At 32.2% G+C, this 16,930-nt stretch overlaps 1 protein-coding gene across 4 annotated transcripts; it reads left to right on the forward strand.

Annotated features, from left to right (window-relative positions):
- Positions 1-969: 969 nt before the first annotated feature.
- On the forward strand, positions 970-15,139 carry LOC134264268 (beta-1,3-galactosyl-O-glycosyl-glycoprotein beta-1,6-N-acetylglucosaminyltransferase 3-like). 4 transcript variants are annotated; one of them, XM_062746567.1, is made up of 3 exons: positions 970-1,123; positions 9,165-10,066; positions 14,136-15,139. In XM_062746567.1, the coding sequence occupies exons 1-3, from the start codon at positions 1,101-1,103 to the stop codon at positions 14,411-14,413; spliced, it is 1,203 nt and encodes a 400-aa protein (XP_062602551.1). In that variant the 5' UTR covers positions 970-1,100; the 3' UTR covers positions 14,414-15,139. The 4 variants fall into 4 exon arrangements, with proteins under 4 accessions (XP_062602551.1, XP_062602548.1, XP_062602550.1 ...); XM_062746564.1 differs by having other exon boundaries at positions 972-1,123; positions 9,165-10,216; XM_062746566.1 differs by lacking the exon at positions 970-1,123 and adding an exon at positions 1,229-1,311 and having other exon boundaries at positions 9,165-10,216.
- Positions 15,140-16,930: the final 1,791 nt, after the last annotated feature.

Consider the following 16,930-nt stretch of genomic DNA (forward strand, 5'->3'; position numbering starts at 1 on the left):
TTATCTTTGTATTCATATGAAGCAGAATTAGTTCAAAAATATACGCAAAAGGAAGAAAACCATAGCTATGGCCTTTAACTCGACATTTAGATGAATCGACGACGAATTGTCAATGAACAACGTATGTTTGTTTCTCATATCGATACAATGACCTTGTCAGCAAATACAATCTTTAATTAAATCAATGCTGACTGACGTTATCAAACTAATTGTTAGGTCATTTTACACACTTAAAATTGACGACGGATTTTCCCGTTATTTATCGATCATGAAAAGGATCACACGACCGGTGTCACTCCTCCATGGGACCTGCTCCCACTAACGAAGTCTGAATGTTAGCTCCGCTCAAAAAGTTGTATTTTTAATGGACTTTTGAGCTTGAATACTGTTTGATATCTACATATATATCATCCATATATCGATATATCCAAGGGAACTCACATTTGTTTCATATTTGGATATCTAACTTACTACAGAATGCATTGTATAAGCGTTAACAACTTGTAACAACTGTATAACAAAAGAGATAGCTTCAGCTTTACCGTCCATAATTTTTCTTATTTATGTAGAAGTAATACGCTATCAATTGTATTTGGGATGCTTAATCCTCCTAAGCATCTGACCCCGCCACTGAAATTTCTAGGGCCCGTGTTTATGCCCGCTTCAAAGATCTATAATTTTTAGATTTTCGAGATCGGTCATCATAGTTCGTTATTTTCACCTTTTTCATTTACTAAATTCGAATAGTATTTTTTTCATTGCACACATATTTTACTGATCTTTTTTATATTGCACTATGAATTATATGAAATGTAAAATTTCTACGACCATTTTTTTTTCAACTATTCAGATATTTTATGAGTTGATGATATCTCCTTTTTGAACATTCGATTTTCTTCTGCGATAAATTATCTACACAATCATATATGGCATATAATTTTTTCTTTTATCTCCGGAAACAGCGTAAAAACTCCTTTCCAATTGGAAATGTCTACTTAACCCAGGAAACTGTATGTGCTACTCTCGGGCAAAGAATTTGATTGGCTAAAAATCTGTTTCGAAAATTACATCGGAAAAATGTCTAAGTGTTTTTATGGAAAATGAGACAAAATCAAAGGACAAGGTAGGGTAACGGCCAAACATCATCCCTTATTTGATGTAAAAATCAGAACACTGGTAAAATTAAGATTTTTAGTTAAGAACTCAAAATGATGCTTGCTTTAAAGCCAGCACCAATTTGGATTTAAAGCTTACATGGAAGTCACTAGAGGGTGCAGAAGTAGGACATTTTCCCAAATTTCCTCATTTCTGGTAAAATTTAATCATATTTTCAGTACTTTTCTCTTCGGAAAACATAGAGCACAAGTTTGCCTATGTGAGATTTTTACACATAATTTGCCTCTGATACTTGTTTATAAAAATTTGGTAGATAGGCGCAGGCTTGTGCTCTATGTGCTCGAAACAAAATGTGCTGTAAAATTAATGAAAAATTGAATAAAAATGAAGAAAATGACCTCTCTGTGACCTATGTGAATTTCAAAACTTAGAACCATTACTCTTTTTGTGGCAGGGATGACAATGGGTTTTTATGGATAAACAAATGCACCATTCTGAAAGACACCCAAAATCAGGGACCAAAAAGTGGTCTTACCCTATCTTATCCTTTATTTATCCAATACAATTTTTCCATTAAAAACTGGAAATGAATTTTTAAACCCTTTAATTTTTTTTCTTACCTTTTCCAAAACAAGTGCCTGTGCCTTGGACGGCAAAAATTGGCCGTTTTAAAAACTCAATCCTTGGGGATGATTAAGTTCCTAGTTTCTCTTTCCAACAAAGAATAATTCTGCATATTTATTGGGAAAGATTTAACCATATTGCGACAAAAAAGTGTATGGGGGATTCACTGAAAAGTTCCATCCTTAATTTTACTTTATATCATCCTCTATGCCATTCATTATCGCGCATTAGATAGTCATAGTTCTTTAGAAAAACTTTGAATAACTGGGAATTACTAGGCGGTTTTGAGGACCCGAAACTGTCTTAATTGTTTGTCGATAGCCTATCATGGTTTCAAAGATCTCGGAATTTGACTACAATTTCCGAAAGTAATACGATTTCACGCAGTTTATTTATAGCGCTTGAGATGAAAAATTGTAAGTTTATATCTTATTAACTAATTAGTTACTCTATTTTATCAAAGTCACTGAAGTTTTTAGTTAAAATTCTTTTTTTGAAAAATGCTGATAACATATCAAATTAATATTTTGTATAAATTTTCCTCTTTGTCATTGCTACATTAAGCGGCCTCTTCTCTTCAATTTTATGATTTCCGTGTCGAATTGACTCGCACTAGCCTCGATCTAGCCAAACTAATGAAAAAATTAATTAAAAAAAAGAAATTGCTCGATAGACAAGGAAACTTATCTGAATGAGATAAATCTATAAAATTGAAAAGTCTAATGCCCTATTCCTTGTACCAAAAAGAGAGTTAAGATAATGAATATCGCATTCTGAAATAGTTGTTTTATATCACACCATGAATGATATAATACATATACAACGCAGGCACGTAGCATCGATTTTGAGAGTGGGGGGGGGGGACAGCCACAGAATTTTTTTTTTCTACTTACCTGAAAAAGTTGACAAGCAAAAAAAAAAAAAAAAGGGAAACTGCCGAAAGTCGAAAATCCTATTTCGGGGGGGGGGGGGGGGGGGGGGGGGTGTAGAGGCAAACTTTTTTCACTACCAATTCCTTCCAATATCCATTTTTTAAGCTTACAATACTATATTTCCTTCATAATACTTTACTTTAGTATAAAGTGGGGGGCCAATCAGCCTTTCAATGAACATTTTCAATAGTAAAAGTATTGTTGGCAAAAAAAGTGGGAGGGGCCAGGCCCCCCCCTGGCCCCCCTGTTGCTACGTCCCTGCAACGATAAGAGAAGTAAATAGAAAAACAAAGTTATCAAAGCAATTTCATTTTAAATTATTACCCATTGTGTGTCACCATTAATTATTTTCAAGTTAATGCCATCTGAGGGATAACATATGAAAACGAAATTGAGCTTTAAAGTGGAAATATCAACTGGGTAGAGGGGCGCCATAAATATATCTGTCAGGTAGTTCATTAAAAAACTGAGTGGAAGTCAATTATCAGAATTTGTGTTTGTGTTCGGTTGTGGAGAGGGAGGAGTGGGTTAAACTGGCACTATAAAGCATATACCGGTACTTGTAAGGGTACCTGAAAGCAATTTTTTTTAAACGTCTACAGGGTTTTATCATTCGTGTTGATAATAAAGTCTTTTTTATTTCAGAAGAAGGGGGGGGGGGTTAATTGTTGTATACCATGTAATGGTATAAGAAGGATATGGAGATAACGAACAGTATTCAATATAAAAGTCCATAAAACAATACAAATTAGGAGCAGAGCAAACACGGACCTTCAAAACCTCAAAGGTGGGATCAGATGCAATGGAGAAGTGAGCATCCCCTGCTGACCGGTCACACCCGCCGTGTGCTCATTGTCATGATCGTGAAATAACGGAAAAATCCGTCGTCAATTCAGTGTATAAATAATGGACTAACAATTGCCCCCTTTTTATGTTGAATCAGAACACTGTTCAAATTGTGGTAGTTTGTAGTGAAGAACTGAAAATAATGCTTGTTTTAAAACCAGCACTAATTTTGATTCAACGCTTACACAGAGGTCAGAATTCTTGTGGAATTTCGTCATATTTGATATACTTTTCTTTTCAGGAATCAGACAGCACAGTCTTGCCTATCTGAGATTTTTATGCCCCCTTAATCGAAGATTAGAGGGTATATAGTTTTTGTCGTGTCCGTCCGTCTGTCTGTTTAGCTGTCTGTCTCTTTACCTGTCTGTCTGTCTGTGTGTCCACAAAACTTTAATCTTGCTTAACTTTTGATTTAGTGGAGCTATGAAATTCATATTTCACAAGTTTATTCTTTGTGACAAGACCTTTCTTTGGGTACCACCGAATTTGACCTTTTGACCTATACCTTGGAGTTTGACCATCTTTTACACAAAAATTCCATACTTTTTCTTTGGCCATAACTTTTGAACGGTAGATACTAGGACTTGCGTACTTCATATATGTATTTTTTGTAGCAAGACCTTTCAATGGATACCAAAAACTTTGACCTTTTGACCTTGATCTTGGAGATTTCGTACTTATGAAAAAACAACCTAGGCTATAACTTTTGAACGGTAAGGACTAAGGCTTTCATACTTCACATAATTATGTTATTCTTGTGAGAAGACCCTTAAAAGGATACCAAAAACTTTGAACCTTTTACCTTGACCTAAAAGTTTGATCTACTTTTCAAAACAAACCGTGAATTTTTTTGAAGATTTTGGTCTAGAGCTTTCATACTTCAAATATTTAATCCTTGTGACAAGACCTTTTATTTGATATCAAGAACTTTTGCCCTTTCACCTTGACTTTTGGAATATGACCTTCTTTTTTAAAAACTTTAACCTTGGCCATATCTTTTGAACCGTTAGGGCCAGGGCTTTCATATTTCACATATGTAATCCTTGTGACACTAGACCTTTCTTAAGAAGCCAATAACTTTGACCCTTTGACCTTCGAGTTTGACCTTACTTTCAAAAACTTAAATTTTGAACAGGTGGTGCTATGGCTTTCATATTTCACAATAGTATTTCTTGTTAGAAGAACCTACTTTGGGTACTGGTCAATATATTTAATTTGCATTTAAGAAAAGTTTAATCTTCGCTATGTTTCCATACGGGGCTATCAGTTTTTCACAAACACATCTTGTTTTATCTAGTTTATGTCCTTGCAATATTGAAATTTATAGATTACCTCAATGCTGCAAGTAAATTTGATAAAATTATGTAATTCCGACACCACCTGACAAATTTAAGAAAAAAATCTAATCGATTTTTGTTTGATATCAGTAGAGTCCTAAAAAAAATATTTTTTTTATCTGGAAAATTCGCCAAAATTTCTATTTGGCAAATTAATTTTGACTGCACAGTTTTAAGGGTAAGAAGTACCTTCAATATGCATATTTTTACTGGGGAGTTTTATTGGTAACATGGTCACATTACGCACACAATAGAAATTGTCTTTTGTAACAATCTCTTCAAGCGTAAAACTAACGAGTTAACAAAATTTAAAAAACATGCAATTTTCCGAAATCTTCCGTGTTTTAAATGCATTGTGTGAACAGATCAAAATTGCGCAGTTTCGATGCAACATTATTTATTAAACGAGACCTTCGATTTTGTGCCGTGTGCAAAAGTTGCATCCCCCACGATGCAATTTTTCGTCTATTGCAAACAGTCTTTTTTTTATATTGCAAACCCTTCAAAATTATCATCTATAAAAATTATCAAAGGGAAACATCTGAATCACTATCTGTGTATTTTAAAAAGTGCTAGGTCTTCCTACCTAGCTTGATGTACCATATTCATATCAAGGTATAATCAGGTCTAATAAAAGCATAGTACTTTCTTGAATACTACTTTTTCTGCACTTAACTATGCCTCCTTGAGACATGTTAAATTTATATTTTAATTTAAAAAGATGATATTAGTTATAGAGCCATCTGAAAGGTCTAGATATTAAAAGAAGTAATTCTATTTTTAAAGAAATGTTTTAAAATTGCAAAATTCATACAAATAAACTATGTTATGTTGTTTCAGCAGGCATGTTGTTTCATTGCACTGACTTTTACAGTTAAAGATTAAACCTGTGTCATGTACGGAGGTAAAAATTGATAATAGATAAGAAAACCTTTCTAGTGGTCATAGGTATGATGTTAATGACATTCATATGTGAAGGTCGGAAGTTGAGGGTGGCTGTCATTTTCTTCAAGGACAACTAATTTGTGCCTTGAAATAACCCGTTATCTTCTTTGAATTAAATATTAAGCTAAATATTAATACTGAGTATCGTCAAAGAGTTTCCGTCCATTGTTTCAATGTAAAAGTAAGCCGTTAACTGTTAAAGTCAGTGTTTCTCACAAACGTCCGGAACTAACTGTTTAAAAAGTTAAGTGAGTCAAACTCATAAGATCAAGGTCAAAAGCTCAAAAATATTTATGTCAGTTGAAAGATCTTTTCACAATGAATGCACATGTGAAGTATGAAAGAACTAGCACAAACTGTTCAAAAGTTATGACCATTGTTAAAGTTTTTTTTTTTTTCTGTTTTGTTTTTGTAAAATGGTAGGCCAAACTCCAAGGTCAAGAGGTCAAATACTGCGGTACCCAAAGAAAGGTCTTATGACAAGGAATACACCCTGTAAAATATGAAAGCCATATCCCCATCCAGTCAAAGGTTTTGGGCAAGGTTCAGGTTTTTGAGGACAAACAGATAAACAGAAAGACAGCCAAGGCAAAATCTATATACTCCCAAATCTTGGATTACTGTAGCATAAAACTAAAGTTTCTATTGAGGCTTCTAAAATTATCGCCTCCTCTCTAGTCTTGAAAGCTCTCTTTCAGTTCTGCAATTCTTAATCAAGTCTCCACTCAAAATTGTTCTTGATACAGAAATGATGCACCCCTTATTAGCAATTTGCCAGAAACAAAACTCAATACGACAATTGACGCTTTCCTTACCTTAATTCCAAAATAACAGCATTAACGAATAATACTTTCTTACAGTTTAAATTTTTGGAAGACAGTTTCCGTAGACAACATATACATGTATGTTGTCAATTTAGAATTTTGGTATTCTTATGATATCAACTTTTTTATTTTTATTTTCTCTCAACCAAATTAAAGGCTTCTTTGAGTAACTAGATCTCTACATTAAAGGCTTTGCTTGTACATGTAGTTGCATTTTAATTACTGCGCACAACGGGCATTTGAGGTTGATATCATGTTTCCTATAGTTACATGCCGTGTGCAAAAATGGATTGCTATTAGTGAATATTGCTTGCTGTTATTATAACGAATGCAAGTTTGTTTAAAAAATGATAATATCCCAAAACCTTGCAGATTAATGAACAAGATACAAAGAAATATTTATAAAATATGTGGAATTTAAGAAGTGTTATCTATTAAAAACCACCGGATTCCTTCAGCTGTGATCGAAGTTATCATAAGGTAGGAAAAAAGCATTGATTTGCTTAAGGAAAAGCAAAATTTGACAACATGTATATTTGCAATGAATGGAATAAAATGCATTATATCTGAAACTTGAAACTTGCAATTTAGAGACTATTAATTCAAATCATAGATAATTGTAAATGAATTTTCTTTTAAAATAAAGTATACTATTTTTAAATTTAGTTATGTACAGGATAAAAAAAATAATGAAAAAATCTGGCAGACATAGTGAATATATAAGTAAGATATAATCTTACTAAACTGGTTTGCAATTGCATTCCTTGTATTTGATCAGCAGCATATTGCTTTTGGGTAAAATTGGCCAACAATAAATCCTCATCTACAATTTCAATTTGATTACCATAATCTTACATATTCACTCAGTATGACATTTTGCATAACAAATGAAATATATGGAGGTAACAAACAGTATTAAAGCTCAGAAGTCCAATAAGCAATACAACATTGGTGCAGAGCAACCACGGACCTCCAAAAATCGTGGGTCGGATTAGGGGCCTTCGAAGAGTGAGCAAGTTCTTTCCTTCATTCACGTATAAGATTTTGAACAGATTCTGCTTTAATTGAATAAAAAATAGATTGCTTATAACAGAGCGCAAATGGTACCTATGGGACTTCCAATAGATTGTTGGTAGACCTGGTCTCCAAAAACCACATGTTATCAATCTGAAATTCAAGCATCTTTTTTAATTTATCAACTCAGAGTTCCCTTTCTAAGGAGGAAATTCTTCAAAATTATAATATTATGTCAGTTTTGAATATTTTTAATATTCCAATGAACCAAAATGAATTTGAACTGCCATATATAGATTGGATTCCAAAACTTCATAAGAATCCTTACAAAAAATTACATAGCGGGTTCCAGTGAATGTTCAACCAAGCCTCTTTCTTTACTCCTCTCTTAGATATTAACAGCAGTGAAGGAGAAGTTTCAAGAGTACTGTGCAACAAAATATTCAAGAAGTGATGTAAATCAGATGTGGATTATTAAAAATCGTAGTAAATTTACGAGTTCCATTTTTTTAAAGCAGTTGTCAATAATATAAAAAAAAAGCTTGGACTTTAATTTATCGTGAGGAATGGTAGTATACAAAGTTGAAAAGTCGTAAGTTTTTATGCTGTTGATTTTGGTAATTTTTTGTGATTTCAAATTTTCCAAATATTCCTAAGAATTCTAAAGAATGCACATCTGATTTACACCAATTTTCGAATATATTGTTGCACAGAACTTTTTTTGTTTCTTCTTCACTACTGTTAGTATCTTAATGAGGAGTAAAGAAAGAGGAACATTTGCTGGAACCTGCTATGTATCTATGTTTATAAGGATTTTAGTGAAGTTTTGGAATCCAATATAGGTGTGATTTTGCGGAATATTAAAAATATTCAAAACTGACTTATGATTTTGAAGAATTTCCTCCTTAGTTCAGTTCAATATATATACTAAGGAGTAAGCCTTATAAACAAAGACAATGTGGTTATCTGCTTTTTTCAGCAGGGACCAGTATATCTAAAATATTGTTATGGATTATTTTCTTCATATAAAACCCACTTACATTTGATTACTTTCAGATGGTACAAAACGTTTTAGTAAGACGTTATTTGGGTTACATAAATGATTATAAAAATTTGTTCCTACTACTTGTCCAGTATAATAATCGAAATCATATTCGATTGTCTACGGATTTTCCGTTTTTCCCCAGATGTCTGTGTTTGCTATGCTTCTGATTTGTTTTATAAGAAGAGCCTATGAACTTGAATTCTGTATGTTATCTCCATATTTCATCAATGAGAACCTTTTACAAGGAAAAAGGCAAATAATTTTGATTGATTGTTACGGATTCAGCAGAAAAATCCATTTTTATCTAAATATTTCTATAAAGCAGTGTGTTAGATTTGTTGTTTTTTTTTTGTTTGTTTGTTTGTTTGTTTGTTTGTATTTTTCTATTTTTGATACGTAATTTCTAAAAGTATTGAATGCTTAAAAAATGTATATAGTATTTATAGCATAATATAATTCTATGATTTATCTTTTTTTACAGATTCATGCATTGTTTTTCTCTAAGAATGGTTTTAAAATATCGGAAATGTGTCGGAAGCTGTGTATTTATTGCTGTCATTTTTGCAATGTATCGATGTATAGAATTTCGAATGATCGACACACCATGCAAACAAATAAGAAGACCCCACCATACCATTTCCATGCCCTCGACGCCATTCCCTTTAAGGTTAGACCTTAAGAAAGTGGTCCATGACTTTGATTGTCGACGGGTAATTGAAGGGGACGAAGAGTACATATCAGTAGTCAATGATACGATGTCAAAAAGAACATATACATTTTTAAAAGATAATCAAATAGGAAGTTTGGCTCAAAACTGTGAACATTTCTTTCAGGAACATAGTTATGACAATTTCCTCGTATCCCAAGATGAACTTGAGTTTCCGATTGCTTACACAATATTAACTCACAAGGATGCCACACAAACAGAAAAATTGCTTCGAACTATTTATCGACCACAGAATATTTATTGTATACACGTGGACAAGAGTTCAAATTCTTCTTTATTACATGCCTTGGAGGCCATTTCAAATTGTCTTCCCAATGTTTTCATTGCTTCAAAATTAGAGGAAGTTGTGTATGCTGGAATTTCCCGACTAAAAGCGGACTTGAATTGTATGTCTGACTTACTAAATCAAACTGATGTTAAATGGAAATATGTCATCAATTTACCATCCCAAGTTTATCCCTTGAAAACAAACGCAGAAATTGTTAAGATTTTGAAAATTTATAATGGAATGAGCAGCATCGAGAGTGTTTACGATGAGAAATCGTATTATCGATGCAACGTATCTTACACTGTACAGAAAGGGAAAATGGAGTCAACAGGGAAGAAAAAAGATCCGCCACCTTCTAATATCACTGTTGGAAAAGGGAGTGCATATGGTGTGTTTAGTTGGAGCTTTGTGAATTATTCAATAAATGATGTGAAAGCTCAGGTTATTTTAAATTGGTTAAATGACACTTATAGTCCCGACGAATTCTTTTGGGCGACACTGGCTAGCAATAAACACCTAAATGTCCCCGGTGTACTAGGTATGTTGCAGGAATATACATAACAAACATTTAAAGATGAAGAATTTGTGCAATAGAAATTTTATCATAAAATGTAGTAAAGATAATCTTTGGGAATCAGTTGAAAATATTTTTTATCTGTTTCACATTGTACCAGTTTTTTTAAAAAATAATTTTTTTTTGCTTATTTTTTTTTTATTTGAAGAATTTAAGAAAAAAAATGAAAAATATTAATTAATATTTTGTCAGTGTTTAACCATCCTAGCCCTAACTGGAATCCGAAATCATGATAAAGATGATATAGAAAACTAGAGGACACTTTGTTTGTTTAGAAATGCAGAAAAAAAATTGTATAAATAAGCATAATATATAAAATATACATAAATAAACTACGTATTTCATTTCTGCTAATACCTCTAGCGGTCCGTTTTGAAGAAAATAACGAACCATGAAAATTAAGATATTTTGCTTTTCTTTACCGTAATGCTTAATTTGATCAAGATTATTTAAAATTTTTAAAAATTTTAATTGTTATTCTTTTGCCAAGAACTTTTACTAGATACCAACAACTTTGACCCTTTGACCATGACTTTGAGTTTGACCTATTTTTTAAAAAAAACTTTAGCCTTGTTCATAACTTTCGAACGGTTAGGGCTTTCATACTTCACATATGTAATCCTTGTGACAAGATCTTTCAACTTTGACCTATGGACCTTGACCCAGGCGTTTGACCTACCTTTTAAAAACTTAACCCTTGGCTATAACTTTTGAACAAATGATGCTTGAGCTTACATAATTCACAAAAGTATTCCTTGTGAGAATGTTTTAGGTACCAACATATTTGATTTGTATTGGAGAAAGTTTAATCGTTGCTATGTTGCCATACAGGGGCATCAGTTTTTCACAAACTTTTCTTTTGGGGATTGCTACATTTTCCTGTATTCTAATTAAGTCGCTTCATGTTAGCAATAAGTTAAGCCCTTTGTCTCCATAAACTGTTTTTAAATATCTCCGTTTCGACTCTTTTATATGAATCAATCGAAAAAGATAAATTTAAGACTGTTTATATAGACAAAAGGTTCACATTATCGATAACTTGATATAACTTAACGAAAAATTAGAATTCCCAACTATGAAGGAAAAAACTGCGCCGATCCCTGATTTCAAAGAAAAATGAAAGGAGGTGGAGTCCATAGAGTCCATAAATGTCTGTGGCTAAGTCTTGATCTAAGTTTAAGTGAAAGAAGTTGAAAATATATATAAAAATGCTTATGGTGTTTTAAGTTGGATCTTTGTGAATTAGTCAAAAAATGATGTCAAAACAAGCTCAGGTTGATTTAAATTGGTTAAATGTCGCTTATAGTCCCGACGAATTCTTTTGGGCGACACTGGCTAGCAATAAACACCTAAATGTCCCCCATGTACTAGGTATGTTGCAGGAATATACATAATAATTGTATAATTGTTAGGGGAACAGCCAACATATTAAGATGAAGAATTTTTGGAATAAAACAATTTGATCATAAAATGTAGAAAAGATAATCATGGGAATCAGTTAAAAATCCTTTTTCATATGTCTCACATTGTACCAGGTTTTTTAATTGATTTTTTTGTTTTGATTTCTTTATGAAATTAAAATATTTTGCCCCTCTCTGTGCCATGTGCTTAATTTTATTTAGATCCAAAAAAAAATTGGGATAAAGACCCCCTTATCACACTTTTTCTTTACGAGATTGCCACATTTTCCCCTGTATTATAATAAATGTAAATATGTTAATAATTTAAATGCATACCCAAAGAAATATATTTTGTGGATCAAAGCCTTTCAATAGAATTTCAAATTGAGTATTTTCTTAATTAAACAATTACATGTATTCGATTTTGTACTTCTGATGTAAAAGTTTTGATCTGTTACACAATTCAAACAAATTTACAAAGAAACAGTTATTGTAGAACTTTCAACGTCAAAATTTGAAGAAAGATAAGGCACACATTTGATAAAAATATCATATTCATTTCCTTTGTAAGTATTCTTTAAAAAAAATGTAACGAAGGTGAAATGTTACGTGTCTAAGATATGTCTTTCAGTATAAATCTTCTATTCTCAGATATCCTGTTGCACACAGCATAATGTTTTGGTGTCCCTACAGATTTTAATTGACCAGTTAGACCATTGTTCTTGCTTTTAATTTTTTGAATCCATCTGAAACTATACATCGTTAAAAACTACTTTTTCAAATATAAAAAAAATCATTCATAAAGTGAACTCTTCAACGATGAATGGAAAAAAGCTGAATTTTTACATTTATGAGATACTCATTCACTAGCTCCACATCCATTGTTCACACTTCTTACCGAGTGAAAAATAATACAATTTGTCACATTCCCATCCAACACCTTAAACATTTACTTATCTTTTCCAAATTATGAAATAAACATATCACTAAGTTTTCTCTGTCAAGAAGCATTTTAATAGTGCTTTTCAACTGTGAAAAAATTAAATCAAATACTTGAACTTTTATTATGAAATACTGTATGTTTCATCATTTATAATGAATGACTCTCGTACGTATAAGATGTGTGTTACATGTAATTGATAACTTGTATATTATGTATAATAACAAGCTATCAAAGGAATAATAACAGTAATAAAATCAGGAGTCTACTGAATAAATACTCATTGTGTGCTCTCTAGTCACATCAGATGTGGATGGGATACGATAGAGGAGAAAGTATCCCATGCCGACCGGTCATACCCGTCGTGAGATCTTTACCATGATTGAATAGAAGAAAAGTGCATAGTCAATTCATATTGTTTTTGAAAACTATCAGACAATATTCACTTAAGTAGTATTAGAGAACAAGTGCAAGATTGAAACCACTATATAGAATTTCGTGAAACTTAATAGTTAATAAGGACATAATGTGAAAATATGCATATTTGGAGAAAACGATTCAATTCTATTTCTGGAGATATGTTCATTTTGAACTTAAAACTTTGACTAAGATTAATTACTCTGCCACAACAATTTGAAAGCGCAAATTCTTAAGAAACTTCTTGACGGAATTTTGTGAAATATTGTTGTTAAAACTATACATGTAGATGTGCATATTCACACGGAAACTGATATGATTTTGGGATTAAAGGGGTTGGGGAGTGGTTATTATTTGTTGTATTTAATGCTAAGCTAACCTTCTCGTTAGTTATGTGTAGCTAGCATTGTCACACAATTTGGGAGCTATTGGTATTTGAGCTTGCTAATTTTTTTCCATTATAATAGTTTAATTCTTCGCTATGTCTCCCAGGCAATCAGTTTCTCGTATCTACCCCCAATTAATTATGCATGCATTTATTAACTTATATCCATGTAATCATTGATCAGACGTTCTTAATCTTTACTGTTAAGTTGATCTTTTAAAATCTATGACTTTCTAAATAAAACGGAATATGGCAGTTTTAGACGTTACAAGCATATACATGTATACTCACTAAACTTTGTTTCCTTCTGTGTACTCTTGTTTTCTGTATTCATCAGCTGGAAAGTCATAAAATCATTACTTAAACTGAATATGTAGATTTAAACAATGTTCATGTTGGCTCAAATATATTATATAGACACTAAAACAAAACTTTATGTAAAACACTGATGGCTCTAATTCATACTTTTACAACAAAGTAAGTACTTTATCCTTAATAGTATTCTAAATATTGAAACTCTAACAAAAACCATTATAACTTTACCACTCCATATGCATTAGAAATAGTACTTCATAGTAAAATATATTGAATTAACTTAGTTGGAAAAATGGAAACTTTACTTTAGATATACATTTTACTTTAGTAAAACCTTTCAATGTTTTACTTTACTACAGAGAGTGTTATGCATGCGTGTAAATGCCATGTTAATTGATTTCTTAATAGAAAGTGCACATTTTGTAGGATTTCCAGACCGAACATTGTGGATAGCAGTTAGTGTAACTTGGCAGGGATCCGAGGATTGCCATGGAAAATACGTAAGGGACGTCTGCGTGTTTGGAATCGGTGATCTAAATAAACTTGTATCCGAAAAAGAACTATTTGCCAATAAGTTTTATCACGACTATCAGCCCCTTGCATTGCAGTGCATGGAGGAGTGGTATCTCAATAAATCCTTTAGTCCAGTGAGTCTAGAAACATACCGCTATAGGAAAATTATTAATTCGATAAAAAATATTTAATTTTGTATTCTTCACAGAGGACAGAACATTGTAATGATTTCTATGTTGTTTTAGCACATCTGAATGTATTAATGTAGGATACCAATATATATGTTTGCCATGAACCTAATGCAGTTATGCTTAAATCAATTGTAATTTTTGTATTCTTCAATTTTCATTTCAGTATTCTTACAATTTTTTGGAAATACAGGCGATATATTTTCGAAAAAGTACGATTTATAATAAAATGACTCATAAGGTATAGGTTTATAAACTTTGAGACTGAAAATAGTTCAAAATAACGTAATTTAATCGGTTGAAATATTCATTGCAAATTACATAAGAGCTATGAATAATGCATGAATCTTTTGAAGCTGAAAAATGATCCTTATCGATTTCATCTACGTTTTGAAAAAAAGAGTCTGCGTGTGGGTGATTATCTCAAAGAAATATATCGCCTCTTGATTACGTCTGGTGTAAAGACGAATAATGACCCCCATCGAATAATGACCGAGGGTTATTTTTCGACAGCGAAAATTGACCCCCGGTCAATATTCTACGGCGAAAAATGACCCCCGGTCATTATTCGACGTAGAAAAATGACTCTTTTGCCCGTAGAAAAAGTGTCACCACCCTAAAAATTTGCAGAACCCACGTGAAGAAAAATGACCCCCGTAGAAAAATGACTCCCTGTGGATTAATAAAGCTGAAATTTTTAGGGGGCAAAAAAAATTAGATAAAGAAGCATGTTGGCCAAAATGCTCATCTGAGCTTATTTGGAATAAATTGATGATATGTTGATCTCATAACATACGATTATAGTTATATTTTAAGGCCAATGCGATGATTCAGAATCTAAAGTAGTAAAGATTTCGATGGTGGAAATCATCGTACTGACAGAAAAAATCAGCACTATCATATACATGTATTATTATATCCTCCGCTTGAAAAGCGGGAGGGTAAATAGTGATCGGGATGTTCGTCCGTCCGTCTGTTACGCTTTGGTGTATCCATCTGTTATCTGCAACTCCTCTTATATATAAAAAGATGTGTTTATGAAACAGCTATGCCCCTGTATGGCAACATAGCGAAGATTAAACTTTTTAAAAATGCAATATAAATATAATGGTACCCAAAGTAGGGTCTTCTCACAAGAAATACAATTGCAAAATAGGAAAGCCCTAGCACCACTTGTTTAAAATTAATGGCTAAGGATAAGTGTTTGAAAGGTAGGTCAAACTCAAAGGTCAAAGGATCAAAGTTGATGGTTTCTTAAGAAAGGTTTAATGTAACAAGGATTACATTTGTGAAGTATGAGAGTACTAGTATCTACCGTTTAAAAGTTATAACTAAAGTAAATTAAAAATTTGGCATTTTTGTGTAAAATGGGACAAACCCCAAGGTAAAGGTCAAAAGGTCAAATTTGGTGATACCCAAAGTAAGGTCTTGTCACAAGGAATATACATATATTGAATATGAAAGGCATAGCTACAATAATTGAAAAGTTATGGTCAAGGTTAGAGTTTTTGCGGAGAAACAGACCGCCAGATAGACAGGCAGACATACAGACGGACACGATAAAACGAAAACCCGAATCTTCGATTACGGTGATATAAAAAGAAATGGTCTTCAATTAACTTTTCATATTATGATACAGTATAAAGAAGACGTTACAAAAATGAAAATGTTTGTTCTGTTTTTCATATACTCAGAACTGGGTAAAAGTGTGCCTGTGGAGTAAAACAAGAATTAAGAAATGTAATGAATACTGTGTGCTAAATTAAAAGGTTATGTCTACTTGTATAGTTTTTGCATTAGAATGTGTATTTTACACTAGCCCATAACTTTACAGAGCATATTTTTACGTATTATACCCACCCCACCCCCTTACTTATTTAGGAGGAAGTCGATTATCAACAAAAGTAACAAAAAAACTACCCTACCTTTATTTTTCTATAAGGAGGGACTAAAAATAAGCTTAAAATAACCTACTATTCTACTAATTTTCAACTGTTACTTTGCCACAAGTGATACTTTCAAGTATACCACCACCAACATTTAAAGTATGCTTTAATCATGGCAAAGTAAATTATGATATGATAGAACTTGTGTGAAGGCTTAATTTCATTTCAATATTTTATCTAGAGCCTCTTTGTATTATTGAAAGATATAGAGTTTTATTGATATTTTTGCTTTTCATTTTTTTTTTTTTGATTAAACGTATTTTGGGGGGGGGGGTTAAAAATTTCCTCCTCTTTGATTGTCAAATAGGATTTGCAAAATGTATACAAACTAAACGTTGAAATGAAGGAAAAATTAATTTTTATATTAAAGAGTATTAGAACCTGATTGTTGCATGGTTTGATTTCTAAAAACAAGTATAATATCATTCTTTAAGCAAACACTATAAGGAGGAATATCAAAAAGAAATTTTATTTACTTGACAATTAAAGAATCTCTTTTCACTTTAAAGGGGGTCATTTTTCAATGGGGGTCAATTTTTTATAGGACTAACATATAAAATAATGACCCCTAGGA

This window comes from Saccostrea cucullata, unplaced genomic scaffold, assembly GCF_032062105.1.
Source record: "Saccostrea cucullata isolate Sc308-1 unplaced genomic scaffold, CSIRO_AGI_Scuc_v1 ctg1197, whole genome shotgun sequence".
Classification (NCBI taxonomy): Eukaryota; Metazoa; Mollusca; class Bivalvia; order Ostreida; family Ostreidae; genus Saccostrea; species Saccostrea cuccullata.